The 13,767-nt window shown below is 37.0% G+C and overlaps 1 protein-coding gene across 23 annotated transcripts in view; it reads right to left on the bottom strand.

Annotated features, from left to right (window-relative positions):
• The window catches only part of ADGRL2 (adhesion G protein-coupled receptor L2), a 239,601-nt gene that overhangs the window by 30,755 nt on the left and 195,079 nt on the right, over positions 1–13,767 (bottom strand). For all 23 annotated transcript variants that reach the window (XM_042461362.1, XM_042461359.1, XM_042461361.1 and 20 more), the window contains 6 exons: positions 12,982–13,165; positions 7,597–7,719; positions 7,128–7,333; positions 5,908–6,081; positions 3,138–3,347; positions 1,035–1,255 (listed from right to left, as the gene is read on the bottom strand). In XM_042461362.1, coding sequence (XP_042317296.1) covers positions 1,035–1,255; positions 3,138–3,347; positions 5,908–6,081; positions 7,128–7,333; positions 7,597–7,719; positions 12,982–13,165 — 1,118 coding nt within the window. The remainder of the gene's footprint in view (positions 1–1,034; positions 1,256–3,137; positions 3,348–5,907; positions 6,082–7,127; positions 7,334–7,596; positions 7,720–12,981; positions 13,166–13,767) is intronic.

The raw sequence follows: 13,767 nt of genomic DNA, 5'->3' as shown, positions 1-13,767 counted from the left end.
GTTCTGGGTCCTATTCACACACACACACACACACACACACACACACACACACACCATTTTCTCTGTAACTTTCCGAATCTGCTGTTGCCCATCCCACTGATACCTCCAGTGGAAAAAAATGATGAACAATGCAACCCTATTCCCAGAATTAAGTCCCAAGGAGCTCCATGGGTCTTACTCCCATGTAAGTGGGTGTGGGATTACAATGTACACACCGCATTTTTCAGCAGAAGAACATATTATCAATAAAATTACTTAAGCCTCCAAAATGAAGATGCAGTGCTTAGAACAATAAATAAATAAATAAAATTAATCTAAATTAAGTGTCAGCTTATCAGGCGTCCCCACACTTGACAATTTCCCCCTCATATACCACGGCTTCCTGCTGGTTTTATTTGTCTTTCATCAACAGCAAAATCAAGTAGCTTTCTTTAACAGTATCTCCCCATACTGTAACTAATTTCATCAAAGGACAAGTAAGCACTATTGGAAGGTATGTTACATGCCTCCAGCAACAAAACCCTCAGAAATAGTATGTCTACTTTCTGTCACTTTCTAAACATATTTATTTTCTAAATAAAAGGCAGTGGCTAATTTTAATCTTGTTAATTCTTTTCCCTGATAAAGTATTATCAAAGTATAATATAAAGAAGAGCAGCTGAATAAAGTTACTTAATGAAACAATGATTTATGAAAACCAAGGGGTTTGGGTGAGGTTAAGCCAGTCATATATTTTAAATTAAATGACTGATTTTATTATTATTTTACTTAATGTCCACTGCTGTCCCAATCTTTTATTTATTTTTTCTCCAGTTTATTCCAAGGTTTTCTGTCAAAAAGAAATTCCATAATTTAGGATTTGCCACACAGAAAATTACACAAATCCCGATTAGGATTTACGCACAGCCCTGCCATTCTCTTAACAATAAAGCTTTCAGGTGCTATTTTAGTCTGTCAAGTGCATCTTTGACAGCTAACGTACTTTTTAAAAAAAGAATCAATTGAAAGACTCAAGGTCTCTAACAATTACTTACGCGTTTTTTGCTCCATAGCTGGTATAGTCAATAGCTGCTGAGACACCAACCACAGTGGCAGGGAAGAGGTAACCAGCAACATAGTAGTACTTCTTCCTAGAATATTCACTTTCAAATACTTCTACTAACATGAGATAGAGCTGCACCCCTTCTAGGCACATCCAGGCAAAGGCTGCCAGGAAGAAAAAGTGTAAGAGGCCTGCAAATATTGGACATGCAATCTGCAAAGAAACAGAAACAATCAAATGCAAACTACAACACCTACAACCATCCCATTATTCTGATGTCTGCAAAGTATAAAATAATTTACTGTAGATCTAACAGTAACAGTTTAGATTGTATTGACAACACATGCATAGTCGAAACCTCCAAAACGAAACAAAATCTTGTTCAAAACTAAAACTTTATAGTCAGAACTGCAGAACCTGGATTATATTTCTAACAACTGCTCCCTCTCCTCTGCTGCACTCAGTGAGTTGAGATATGGAAAATATGTGCCTATTAGCATTCTTCAATGCAATGTAACAGAGTGGAAACCACTCCATTAATTTTGGTACGGAAATGTTAACACTGTGCTCTAAGGCTTATACTGCAGATGGTTTGGTACAGAAAGATAAAGAGACACTGCTACTAGATGTATTATTTATACCTTCTGTTGAAAATTCTTATGTCACTGTCAGAATATTCTATTTCCTTTAATATCAAATATCGTTGCTTTCCTACTTTAGGAGATCTGCTGTCATATCAATAGCCCAGTTACATTCTCTCCTCTGTAGCTGAAGTGTTGAATGAAATCCTACCAACTGACTCAATTCTGAGGGCTGCTTATTTTAGAAAACCATGGATTTTGTCTCATGTCTTGAGAAGTAGGAAAACACTAATCTGAAATGAGAAGTGAAGACACAGAAAGGAAAGAATTCCAAAGCCTGTCCTGCCCCAGTAAGAATATTTTATATTTCTGTATTATTATGTTACAACTTTGTGGACATAGGATGTAGACCCCGTAGACACAGGATTCATCTACAGAACAGCAGCAAAATGTACCGAGGTATCACTGAAACAAACTGAATTATTACCTTGTTTTCATTGAATAGGACATATTTAATACCTTAGTTCTATTATATCACTAAGGCATTGCATCTCAAGATTACAGTCATTGATCTTTCTCAATGACCACAGGAGGCAGCTGTACAGTATGTCAGTTTGAATTGTCACAGTGATAGATACTTGTTCCTGTAACTTCTCCTTCACCACCCATTGCTTATTAACACACACACACAAGCCCAACATACACAGTGCTGTAAAAATATGAATAATTTCCTCCTTCCCAGCAGAAAAGTGGATCTGAATATATTCAGGTACCCCCATGAACATAATTTAAACTTCCATGGAATTCCCCCATTTTTTTTCTGGACAACAGCAGCAATAGTACAAAAATACTGTTTTGTGCATAGAAAATACAATGAAATGCAACAAAATTTCTATTTTTGTGCATAAAACTTTCATAAGTGGAAAAAAACTTTTGAAATTTTTCCTTCATGACCCTGGATCAAACCCCTGTCACTCATTACTGCAAGGGTTCCATGCAACTAGTTCTGCATTTCCTGTACTATTCACTGGAGTGTTAATAAAAGCACATGCCACTTGTAGCATAATATGCATCAGAGTTTTTACCTTAAAAATAACAATTATTCTTCCATTAATGAGTTGTAGCATCTATGTTATACTATGGTAAATTTATGTTTCATGAAGAATAAGAATTGCTGTTTCCTGTTCTTAATCATTCTTGATATTATGTACAGATGAAATAATGTATTTTCTGCAGAACAACTAGTTTTGGTTTGAAGACAGAATTTCCAATCCTGTATTCTGCCCCCCTCAAATGAAAAATGGAGGTAACTTCTGCTTCTTCCCCAGCAAGAAGCAGAAGTTATGAGTGTTTTTCCAACCTGCCACATTTTCTTTGTAACCACCTTTCCACAACTACTTTTCCTTCTTAATGGACAAAAGTGGATGGGGAGAAGGATTGCAGTGGAAAAGATTGACAAGTATGTTCACGGGTCACAGAAAAATCCAAAGATGTGTTAAGTGCAGAGGACTTACCGTATATTCTGTTTTATCAATGCCTATTAGGAAAATAAATTCCGCAATGAGGAGGTTGATGCAAAGGTTCTTGTGAATCGTGTTTCGATCACTTTGAAGGCCACGGAAGAAACAGAAAGTGAAGATGCAAATTGCCAGGCAGACAAGGGAAATGACAATCCCCACCCAGGTGATGACAGTGAGGAGTAAACCATGCATTCCATTTTTGTACTGGAAATGATGAAGAGTGAAGAAAATTAGCATCATCACTGATCAACAGAAGCTCAAATATCATGTTCACAGCTAGTATTCAGAAACTACTATTTTATTTTATGGTTGACATGTGAGTCCAAAGGAGAGGAATATAGTCAATATAAGGGTAAATTAAAGATAGACTAATTTTATATGCATTTGCTGCTCCCAGTTATATGAAGCATTACATACCTAAAGCATATTTATTTAGCATTAAAGACAGATGCTATTTGTGTATTATAAACATTGTTTATAATCCAAAGGAAATATAAGAACACCAGAATTCTTCATAAATCCAGTTAAAACAGAATAGCCTCTCAGGGTCTTTCGCAGATGCCATGGTCAGTTAAGAGGTGATACTGATGTATCCTTTACTGTGTTTTTCCACAGTTATTTATCTTAAGTTTATAGGAGAAATTTCATTAAATGCCTATAGTTCTTGGTACTTTTACATGGATTCATAGATGAAATAAATTCTGTTTGTTGTATGTCATTGCATGAACTGAAGGCGAAGTCAACAAACACTAATTATTACATATATCCACAAGGTCATGCAAATCTGTTTTTATCAGTAGGAAAACAAAGAGTTATTAGTACGGTCAATTTTTATTTTATTATTATTATTAACCTTTATTTATAAAGTGCTGTAAATTTACACAGCGCTGTACATACAATCTTTTAATTAGACGGTTCCCTGCCCTCAGGCTTATTTGTATTGTGTTCGTCCAGCTTACAGTGTACAGTGGTGCCTCGGGTTACGAAATTAATTCGTTCCGTGGCACCGTTCGTAACCCGAAAAGCCTTCGTAAGCCGAATTGCCATAGGCGCTAATGGGGAAAAGCCGCGATTCCGTGCGAAAAAGCCGAAAAAAGCACCAAAAGTTTTTTCGTAACCCGAAAAAACATTCGTAACCCGAAACAATGTTTTCCTATGGGATTTTTTCGTATCCCGAAAATTTCGTAACCTGGGTATTTCGTATCCCGAGGTACCACTGTACATTAGTTTTAAAACTCGTACATAGTCCTGTTGTGTGTTTGCCTGATCGTGCAGTCCTATCCTTGCTTTTTATCCTTACTTTTCATAGACCGTCATTTGTTTATACTCTCCAATCTGTACATGAACCTATGTTGTGTTTTAAACTGGAATTTTGTAATCGTGCTGGCCAATTGGCCGTAATAAAGTTATTATTATTATTGTACATAGTCCAACTGTATGATAGTCTCATATGTGATATAATGATATGTACAATGATGTGATGATGTATTCACTACCAATAATTACCATTAACTGGCTCAGTTTACCATCAGTAATGTGGAGTAGAATCTACATTTCTGCTAAAAGCATGCATTAGAAGGTTAGATTTCCATCGTTTTATCCAGCCTGATTAGGAATATGGTAGGCGTGCAGAAAAAATAATTTAACCTGAACCAGCTAGACAGCTATAAAATTCTTTGGTGTTTATCACATTACTTACCTCCCGCTCTGCTCCTGTCACCCCAGTGTCATCGATCTGTGATGGAAGCCACCTGGTGGGATCACGGATGGCGCTATTAAAGGAGAACACTTTCCTTTTCGTCATGGAAGCAGTCTCGTAATTGTTTTAAAAAGGGCCCTTTTTAAATAATGGATTAAATCATTATTAAAAAAGGGTCTCTTTTTAAACAATTACAAGAACGCTTCCATGACAAAAGTGGAAGCACTCCCCTTTAATAGCGCCATCTGTGATCCCACCAGGAGGCTCCTGTTGCAGATCGATGACTCTGGGGTGACAGGAGCAGAGCGGGAGGTAAGTAATGTGATAAACTCCTACGAGATGTTATGGAGAAACCCAGAAAATAGGAAAACTCAGATTAGGTGGGACTAAATATCAGCACTGAAGGGAATACTTCAGTGCATACTTTAGTCCTATTTGAGCTTCTCTGTTCAATTAGTATGAAAAAGGGAAGTGTGAATTCAAGCTACTTAGCTCTGGCCTTAACTCGCTGCAGTCATCAGCACACTCTGTATATCTGAGGGTGATGTTTTTCATTGGAACTATTTTGTATTTTTTTTGGGGGGGGGGGGTAATAAAATAAATTTTAAAAATCTCTGGTTCTCCATGAAGTGAAGGACTCTAGATTTTCTGTAGTTTTACATTCAGCAGGGAGTCTGCACTGAAGACAAAAGGATTTCTGTGGAGATGTTCACTAGTATATGGACAATAGTATAAAAACAATGACGGAGGTGAGAAGATGTGCTCATTCTCATCTCTCTCTCACACATACCCCCAGGTGAAGAATGAATTAATAGAATGCTTGGATAAAGCTAGAGAGAGAGAGTTCCCTTAATGAAAAGTTCAACATTAACTATAATAGGCTAAGCATATACATTATTTTCCTCCGTCCATTTTATATCTGAATCTACAGAAAACAAAAGTGATGGAACACCAGTTGTCCAGAAATATTCTGCAATAACTACTGGATGTCTAGATAAAACTCAGAACTTTAATGGGGTCTCGAACAATATTATTTCATTACTCATAAAAGCCAACATTACTTACCACAATTCCCCTATGGGCCATGAGGATTGCAAAATTGGTTAGATGGCTACATGCACATGTGGTATGTGTTTTATTTGTATCAATCAGCTTGCAGCCTTGAGTTGACCAATATCCCATCATAGTCCGTTCTGAGTAATTCCAAAAGGAACAATTGGCATTGAAATAATTGTTGGGCTGTGAGATAGAACAATAAAGGAAAATTTAAAATTACATGCACAGAAATGCTATGGTTTAATATTAATAAAATATAATTTAAATTCTGCACATATTGAGGTCTGACGTTTTAAAGGACTAATCAAAGGATGGTTAAGTCTTTACACACTGGCACTTAGAAAGACCCAGGACAGCAATAGGAATTTTTCATCAATCTACTGAAAACCTATATTGCATATCTAGTTTAAAAGTGGACTTCACAAAATAAAATACACTAAAGCAGTTCATAGAATTACAGATTTAATTTTATTCAATTACAGCTTTCCACTTTCAGTTCATTACATATACTGTTCAGTGGCGGCCATTCTTTTGTCACCAGTAAGAACATAAAGGTTTTTTTCCCCTTCATCCAAAGGCATTCTAGAATAAGTGATGCATTCTCTTTCCCGTTCTCAATTTAGATCAGGTTTAAAGAAGTATAAGAGGCAAGGTGGCTTCTTAAACCAAATTAAATTGAACTGAAAACTTTTCCGAACCCTTACATTAGGTGAAGGGGAAGTCTCAATAAGAAGCACATTGACCCAAACAAGCAAGTTCCTGGGAATCAGCTAAAGAAAGACACTGCTATATCAAGCTGGTTCAAAGAAAACACCTCCTGTTTTGACTAAAACATATTTGAATACATGTAAATAGGCTCTGGAAGACAATATGGAATTAGAACAAAATGCTCTAAGTGCCATTAAATTTTGCTACATTAAGCAGACAAAATTGTAAGAGCTTATGTTTTCTGCCCTGCTGCTAAGGTAAGAGTTAATCTTCACTTAGGAACAAATTGGAGCCATTTACATTTTCATGTTGATTACTGAATTAGCTTTCATTAAGAATACACTTAAGTTCTAATAATCACTCAACCAGGCTCATTTAATTTTATGTTCGTAGGCTTAAATAAACCTGTGTCTCTGACCTACTCTGACATACAAAATTCAAATTGAAATATTCTTCTCCCAACCCTTTCTTTGCTCTTTCTGATTTTATGACCTTCCCATTAATTCATTATCATAACTCACATCAATGTGTGCCAGTGTAAAAAGAACAGGATCAGTCAAATAGACACGACTGGACTCCTTGTTGATGGAAGCTGCAATGACATCAGAATTCACAGCAATAGTACTGTTCCTGCCAGCAAACTCGCCTCCTAGTTTTATGGTTGCATTTTCCGTACTGAGGAACCGGCCCAAGCTTTTGTAAATGATGAACACCAGCTTTGCTAAGCCTGTGAAAAGAAAGCTCCTGTTATCCTGACTTGAAAGAACACAACATATGTTCAATAGCATCTCTCATTCTCATCTCCCCAACTGTAATATAAAACTGTAGCGCAGGAGAATCGATTCCAAGCAAAAAAGCCAGCCAAACAGTTTATGTACAAATGAAAGCCACGAATGAGCTATTTTTAATGTTGCTGAGGGTGTATTCACACACCAAACTGTAAGAGTTTAGTTGCTAGGGCTGAAAATAAATTGTCTGCAAAAGACGTACCATTTCTGCTGTTTTGTTTCACAGTGCTTGAAGAGAGCTGAATTGAATTGCCTCCTGCATTGCCCTGAGGAAATTTCAAGTCTTGCACCTGTCCTTCTGTACTAAGCACCGCAACTTCCAAGACTATAGACCAAAAGAAAAAAGAAGGGTTGTTGTAGTCAGAAGTCAGAATTGTTTTGGGGAGTTTTGTTTTAAAAGACTTCCTATTTGGTTGCTTCTGTCTAGTTGTACACAGCACATGCATATTGGTGTATTTCAACAACATGGAGGTTTTTTTCCCCTTTAAATTTTAATCAAAGTTGAGTGCAGATGCCACAAAAGTAACAGCACTTTGGTTCAGAGAACATGACATCTAACCCGATTTTAATGTAAGCCTAAAAAGATACCATTTTAGAAATCTCAACAGTTCTTACTTGGGAGATGTCTGGCATTTGGAAACTAAAGCAGCTGTGCTGTGCCTCTGTTCTGCTTACTGTGACTAATTTAAGACCAAATTTAAATTACTCGGCTGTAAACCATCACTCGGTACCCTGGGATGATTGACTAGTCAACCTTTTTGTAGTTGTTATTTATTATTTCATTTATATCCCAACTTTCCCCCAATACTGGGAATAACAGTGGCTTAAAAATGTTGAAACAAATAGAGTAAAAAAATGCAAACATACAAAAAGCTATCATTAGAATTCAATTAAATTTTCCATAGAATTGAAACCAATTAAAACAAATCCATTAGGAATGGGGGGGGGGGGGCAAGGAGGGATCAGCAAAGCAGCATACTATTAAAAGCTATCAATGTTTCTATTAATAACATAACATTATCATTAGGTTGTGAGAAGATACCTTGAGCTCCTTTGGAGATAGTTGGAATAGTAATAAAGAAGGGAATTAAACCCGAAAGGGTTACATCTAGTCTTTGACCATGGCCATGGTAGAATTTACCACTACCACTTTTATAGTACTACCACTGAATTTCTGAAACCTTTTGGTAAGCAAAGTCAACTATAACCTTCTATTGAGATATTATTTTAAAAAGAAAAATGGCTAGCCTATTCCATTTGTATTTGAATGTTATGATTTTTGATTGCTTTTTATTTATGATGTAGCATTGTTGCTTGGCTATTTTTGGTTCTAGAGTCTATTTTGTTGTTGCCTGGCCCTATTTCTGGTGGTGGTAGTGGTAGTAAGATTTATTTCGGTTGTTGACCAGTATATAAAATAACTTGATAAAATAATAATTGCAAAATACAATTATTAATAATTGTTAAAAACCAGTTCAGATACAAATTCAAGGTTATGTTATACACATATCAGTTTTCACCAACCAATTGGGAGCGTGTTTTACATACTATGTCACAAAATTTTGCTACATTGTGAACATCACTTGGTTTCTGATTGTCCAGAAGATAACATAATTAGAAAGTATCAGTATGTCCAGGGTGTTTGTTTAGAAGAGGAGTAATCAGCGGGTGGCGACTGTCCTTGAAGAATTGACAGTACAATAGAACATGTGCTGTAGTTTCCCTGGTGGTGTAATTTGCCACTGAACTGTAGCGATATGGTTTTGGGTATGACTTGAGGATCCAAAATGGCTGGAGAGGTCACATGCAGCCCATTTATATACATCAGTTTATTTAGAAAGGCATGGCTTTTACCAGTTTGTCTAGAACTAAATTAAAAAAATAGAAAAGGCTAGTTTTTCTGTGTCCAATAATGCTCCAGTTACACCCCTTCCTTGGCCTCAGTGATCCTTACTTTATTTATTTCTTAATCAGACGACCATAATGTGCTATATATGAGGCTGCCCTTGAGAAATGTTAGAAGCTCTACCTACTGCAAAATCCTGTGGCATACACTTTAAAGAATCACTGGTCTTATACAAATTGCTCTGGTTTCCAAATTGTTTCTGAGCTCAATTCAAGGTGCTGGTTTTGACCTACAAAATCCTGAATGGCTTGAGGGTGGTGATATCTGTAAGACTTCCCCTCCTCACATGTGAAATTTCCCAGAATCTGAGCTCTTCAACAGGAGGAGTCCTGTTGTACAAAGTGGGGGAAATCACTCCAGAAGGAAGTCAGTAAAGTATAATGTATCCCAGGGGCCAATCGCTGTTGAGCTCTGGACACAGTGTTGGCCTTTTGTTTTTGAAAACAATTTTAAAAGGTTTAAAATAGATTTAGATCTGGTTTTTAAAATAATTGTTTAATTTATTTTTGTCCATTGCTTTGTGGGCTCTGGTGAGCAGGAAAGGGATGAATAATAATAAATATGATAATGAATAACATGCCCAAGGCCACCCAGTGGGGTTTCATGGCTGAGTGGGGAACTGAACCCTGGTCTCCAGAGTTGTACTCAAACACTACATCATGCTGGCTCCAGCTTAGAATGAAGGTCCTGTTTGTTTAAACACAGTTGAACAGCATGATTATAGCACTTTTGAACTAATTTAATTGCCATGGCTCCTTCCTTTAGAGTCCTGGGATTTGTAATTTACTGAGACATTACAACTTTCTAGCAAAGAATTCTGAGTCCCTCATCATAAAACAGAAAATCCAAAGATTTCACAGGAACTAGCCATGACAATTAAAATTGTATTAAAGCACTATAATGATGTAGGGCAGATACATCCCTAATGTAACATAGGCTAACTTTAATCAAGTTATATTGATGAGGATGTGGAACATGTTTCTTAAACATGTTTTCCATGTATACTTCCTTTCTTTCTGCTTCTTTTAGCTCCAAATAAAATCTGCCCTTGCATGTAAGGCAGAGCAGTTTCTGGCAAACATCCGACCAGAGTGAACTTTGTTTATTTGTTTTAACTAGAACTCTCAGATCCAACAAAAGGCATGTGCATAAAATTAAAGAACATTTGGGACATTTGTGTGGAATACCAAAACTGAATGGAGCTCTCAGTCCATCCAGACAAAAACCTGTTCCTAGTTATGGACATTTCTTTTATTTCAGCAATGCAATTTGTTTTGTTGATGCTGTTATTAGAGTCAGTGAAAAAACTTGCTGATCTGCAGAAATCACTCAGAGATCCACCACAGATCCCAATTTATCTTTCACTCATCCTTGAGATATACTGTACACCCCTGACAGAAAGAAATGCTTTTTACAAAGTCTTTTTATATCTACCCAGCCTCACTTTTCCCTCCTTATATTTTCTGTAGTTGGAAGTTTATTTAGCAGAATAAGCATTAGAGGGATGGTGAAATCAGACTGCAGCAGCAATTCTGAAATAAACAATGCAATGAAGCTTAAACTAGGAAAGAATGGGATTCTACTCTAGCTGATCGTACTGCAGCTGTGTGTAAAGTAAACATCAGTTGCCTCCAGAATCTCTTACTGAGCATGCATCAACAGCAAAAACATAAATAAAAAGGGAAAGCAAATATGCCTGCCTCACTGGGCACCCCAGGATTTTAGAAAGCATAGATCTGTAAGTTTGGATGGCAAAATGGAAATCCTAAGAAGAGTGGAAGCTGAAAGGGAGAAAAATATCCCTTGAAAAAGCTTTCAAGTAATCTCCAGAAGGATCTAAATGTTTCTTTTTACTTAAGCAAGGCTTACCTGACCTGGTTGTTTCATTTCACATGTAAAAATTATTAGTTTTGGATAAAAAGTTTGCTGAAGTGCTCTTCTTTTTTTGTAGTGTGGGAACCTATCCTTATTGTCTCCAAGTTATTTCTGCCTCTGGTACTAAATTTTCTGTCAAAGAAGTAATGTCCAGCAGCACAACTACTTTGTTAGCTAAGGTATACCTGTACAATGTTTACAAACTTTATATACGTCTATTGATATTTGTACCACGTGATCACTCTTTGAAATAATATGGTGCGGAGTCAGTCACTTCAACCACAGTGCCATCCCCATCAAGCAAATTCAGGCCACATGCAAGAGGAGGCTTTCATGCTTCCAACTATGCTGGATTTAAACCACTGCTGCATGCAGAAAAAGGGTTTTGCAAGCCAGGCCTCTTCCTGGATCAAAGTCACACATGCACCTATGGGATACATGGATGGCACTACTAATTTTTAGTCATCTTTATCCCCAGTTTAGGTAACAGGTGGGACCAGATTCCAGTGATTTGCACCATCAAAGTTAATGGCACCAACCATTTGTTTGGGAAAGCCATCCTCCTCCTGAGGAATATGTGTGGTTCTGCTGAACCAATTTTTTTTATACACAGCAGACTATTTTCCCAATAACTTGAAATTATCCAATAATTTGAACTTGTTATCTGCTGTCAAGTTGACTTCGAATTATGGTGACCCTATGAATGAGATACCACCATTCATCAACCAGTCATCAACAGCCCTGGTCATTTTCCCAAGTAAACATGCTGGGATTGTGCTGCTAAGCTCCTAAAGATATTATCCAGCACCTGTGAACCTCTACCTCACTTTCAGTAGCAGAGGCAAATAGTTTCATTCATAAATCCATGGAAGAGACAGTCTACCTCATTCATCAATGAATGTATTTAGTCTCCTGGCATAGCCTCACTAACTCTGCAACACATTTATTTTGCACTTATATAGACTGGGCCAAATCTTCAGGATACCAGAGGAATGACATATTAAAGTCTATATCTAAGCAGCTGTCTTAAGCACAGCCAGAAGATACACCTGTATATGTCAAAAGAAGCATTTCATCTACCTGCTATAATTTAAATTATCAATCATATTTACAGTATCTGTAGCTGTTTCATCATCTACAAAGCATGGTTATTTAGATTGTGGGAGAAGTAGCTCACTGGACATTTAGGATACATACTGAAAGTCCAAAACGGACACTGTGGTCTCCAATAGTATTCTTCACTCATTAGGAATACATGTAATGGAAAAATAATTTCCAAAACAAGAATTTCTGGTACATATATTTCCACTTACATAGCACAATTCAAGTGTTCAAATACTATCCACACAGTTCTCCTTACAAATCTTACAATAATCCTTTAAGGTCAGCTAATATTATCTTCATACTGTAGATCAAAGCTGGATCTACTGTTTTTGTTTGTAACTCTGGTCATGTTGATTTGGGCTGCTTTAATTGAAGTCCAAAACCTCTGGAGGGTCAATGTTACCCTGCTCCTGTTGTAGACAATGGAATGATGGGTTCAGCGACTTGCCTAACACCCTCTAGTTGAGTGGATTTTTGTCTAAAGTGAAACTAGAATTGGGAATTTCCTGTATATCACCCATTGATATTTTTCCTGATTTTATATGAAAACATTACTAGCACTAATTATACTACTTAACAGTCATCTTTTCTTTTTCCTCATTCCTAACTAGGGTAACCATTGTTTCCCATAACATGTGACATATGGATATGGATATATCAAAATCATGCTCCCCCCTTTTCTGTCAAAACGCAGTCACTTACCAATGTGATCTGTAGGCATTGCGACTCTTGTTGGTTCTAAGAGATTGTCAGCCAAGACAAAAGCCCCTTCTTCTAGTGTATCAAGTAACATTGTTGCAGCATGTGCTTGTTCAGAAGAATTCATATCTTTCCAGGATTCTAGAGCTTCAGCCCTAAGCAGGTTGTCCACCGTGTCAACGATAGCCTGCATTCATTAGAAAAATATTAGGCCCTACTGCTTTAGGCAGCAGGAGAGAGTTCCTAACATGATCAGATGGCAATTGTAATATTTAGCTGTCAACATGATTTACAGTGATGTAAAGATTTTTTTTAAAAAGCTACTGCTTTCCCTTAGAACAAAGAGCATCAGCATAACATGCCTTAGAGCTGCTATGAAAAAGAATGTTATTAACATACTGAAGAATGCAAAAAAGTGAGTGCTCATGGTGTTAAACTGAAAGCCCAGGCTAGTAATCTAATACTTCACAGGACTTTGATACCTAGATGAAGTTCTGGGGCAGGTGACTTCCCCATTCATTCAATGCTAAGAAATGCTCAGTAACAGTGGCTTGGTCTCACAGAATTAAACATACAGTGTTGCTCACAATGTAATATGACACTGAAAAGACAAAGAGGGTCTTATGTGAAACACTGTCCTGCTCTGGATGAGCAAATCCTGACTCAACAAGCTAGGACAAGGTCATGTCCCTTGTAGCTGAATGTGACCCATTCTCCTTTTAAGTAAGTGCAGAGGCTATGAAGCTCCCAAGTTAACCACAACTTCCCATTAAGTGGAAACTAGGAAAT

Source organism: Sceloporus undulatus, chromosome 4 (genome assembly GCF_019175285.1).
Source record: "Sceloporus undulatus isolate JIND9_A2432 ecotype Alabama chromosome 4, SceUnd_v1.1, whole genome shotgun sequence".
Lineage (NCBI taxonomy): Eukaryota > Metazoa > Chordata > Lepidosauria > Squamata > Phrynosomatidae > Sceloporus > Sceloporus undulatus.
Note: the sequence above shows the minus strand (reverse complement) of the source record. Positions and strands in the feature narration are given on the sequence as shown.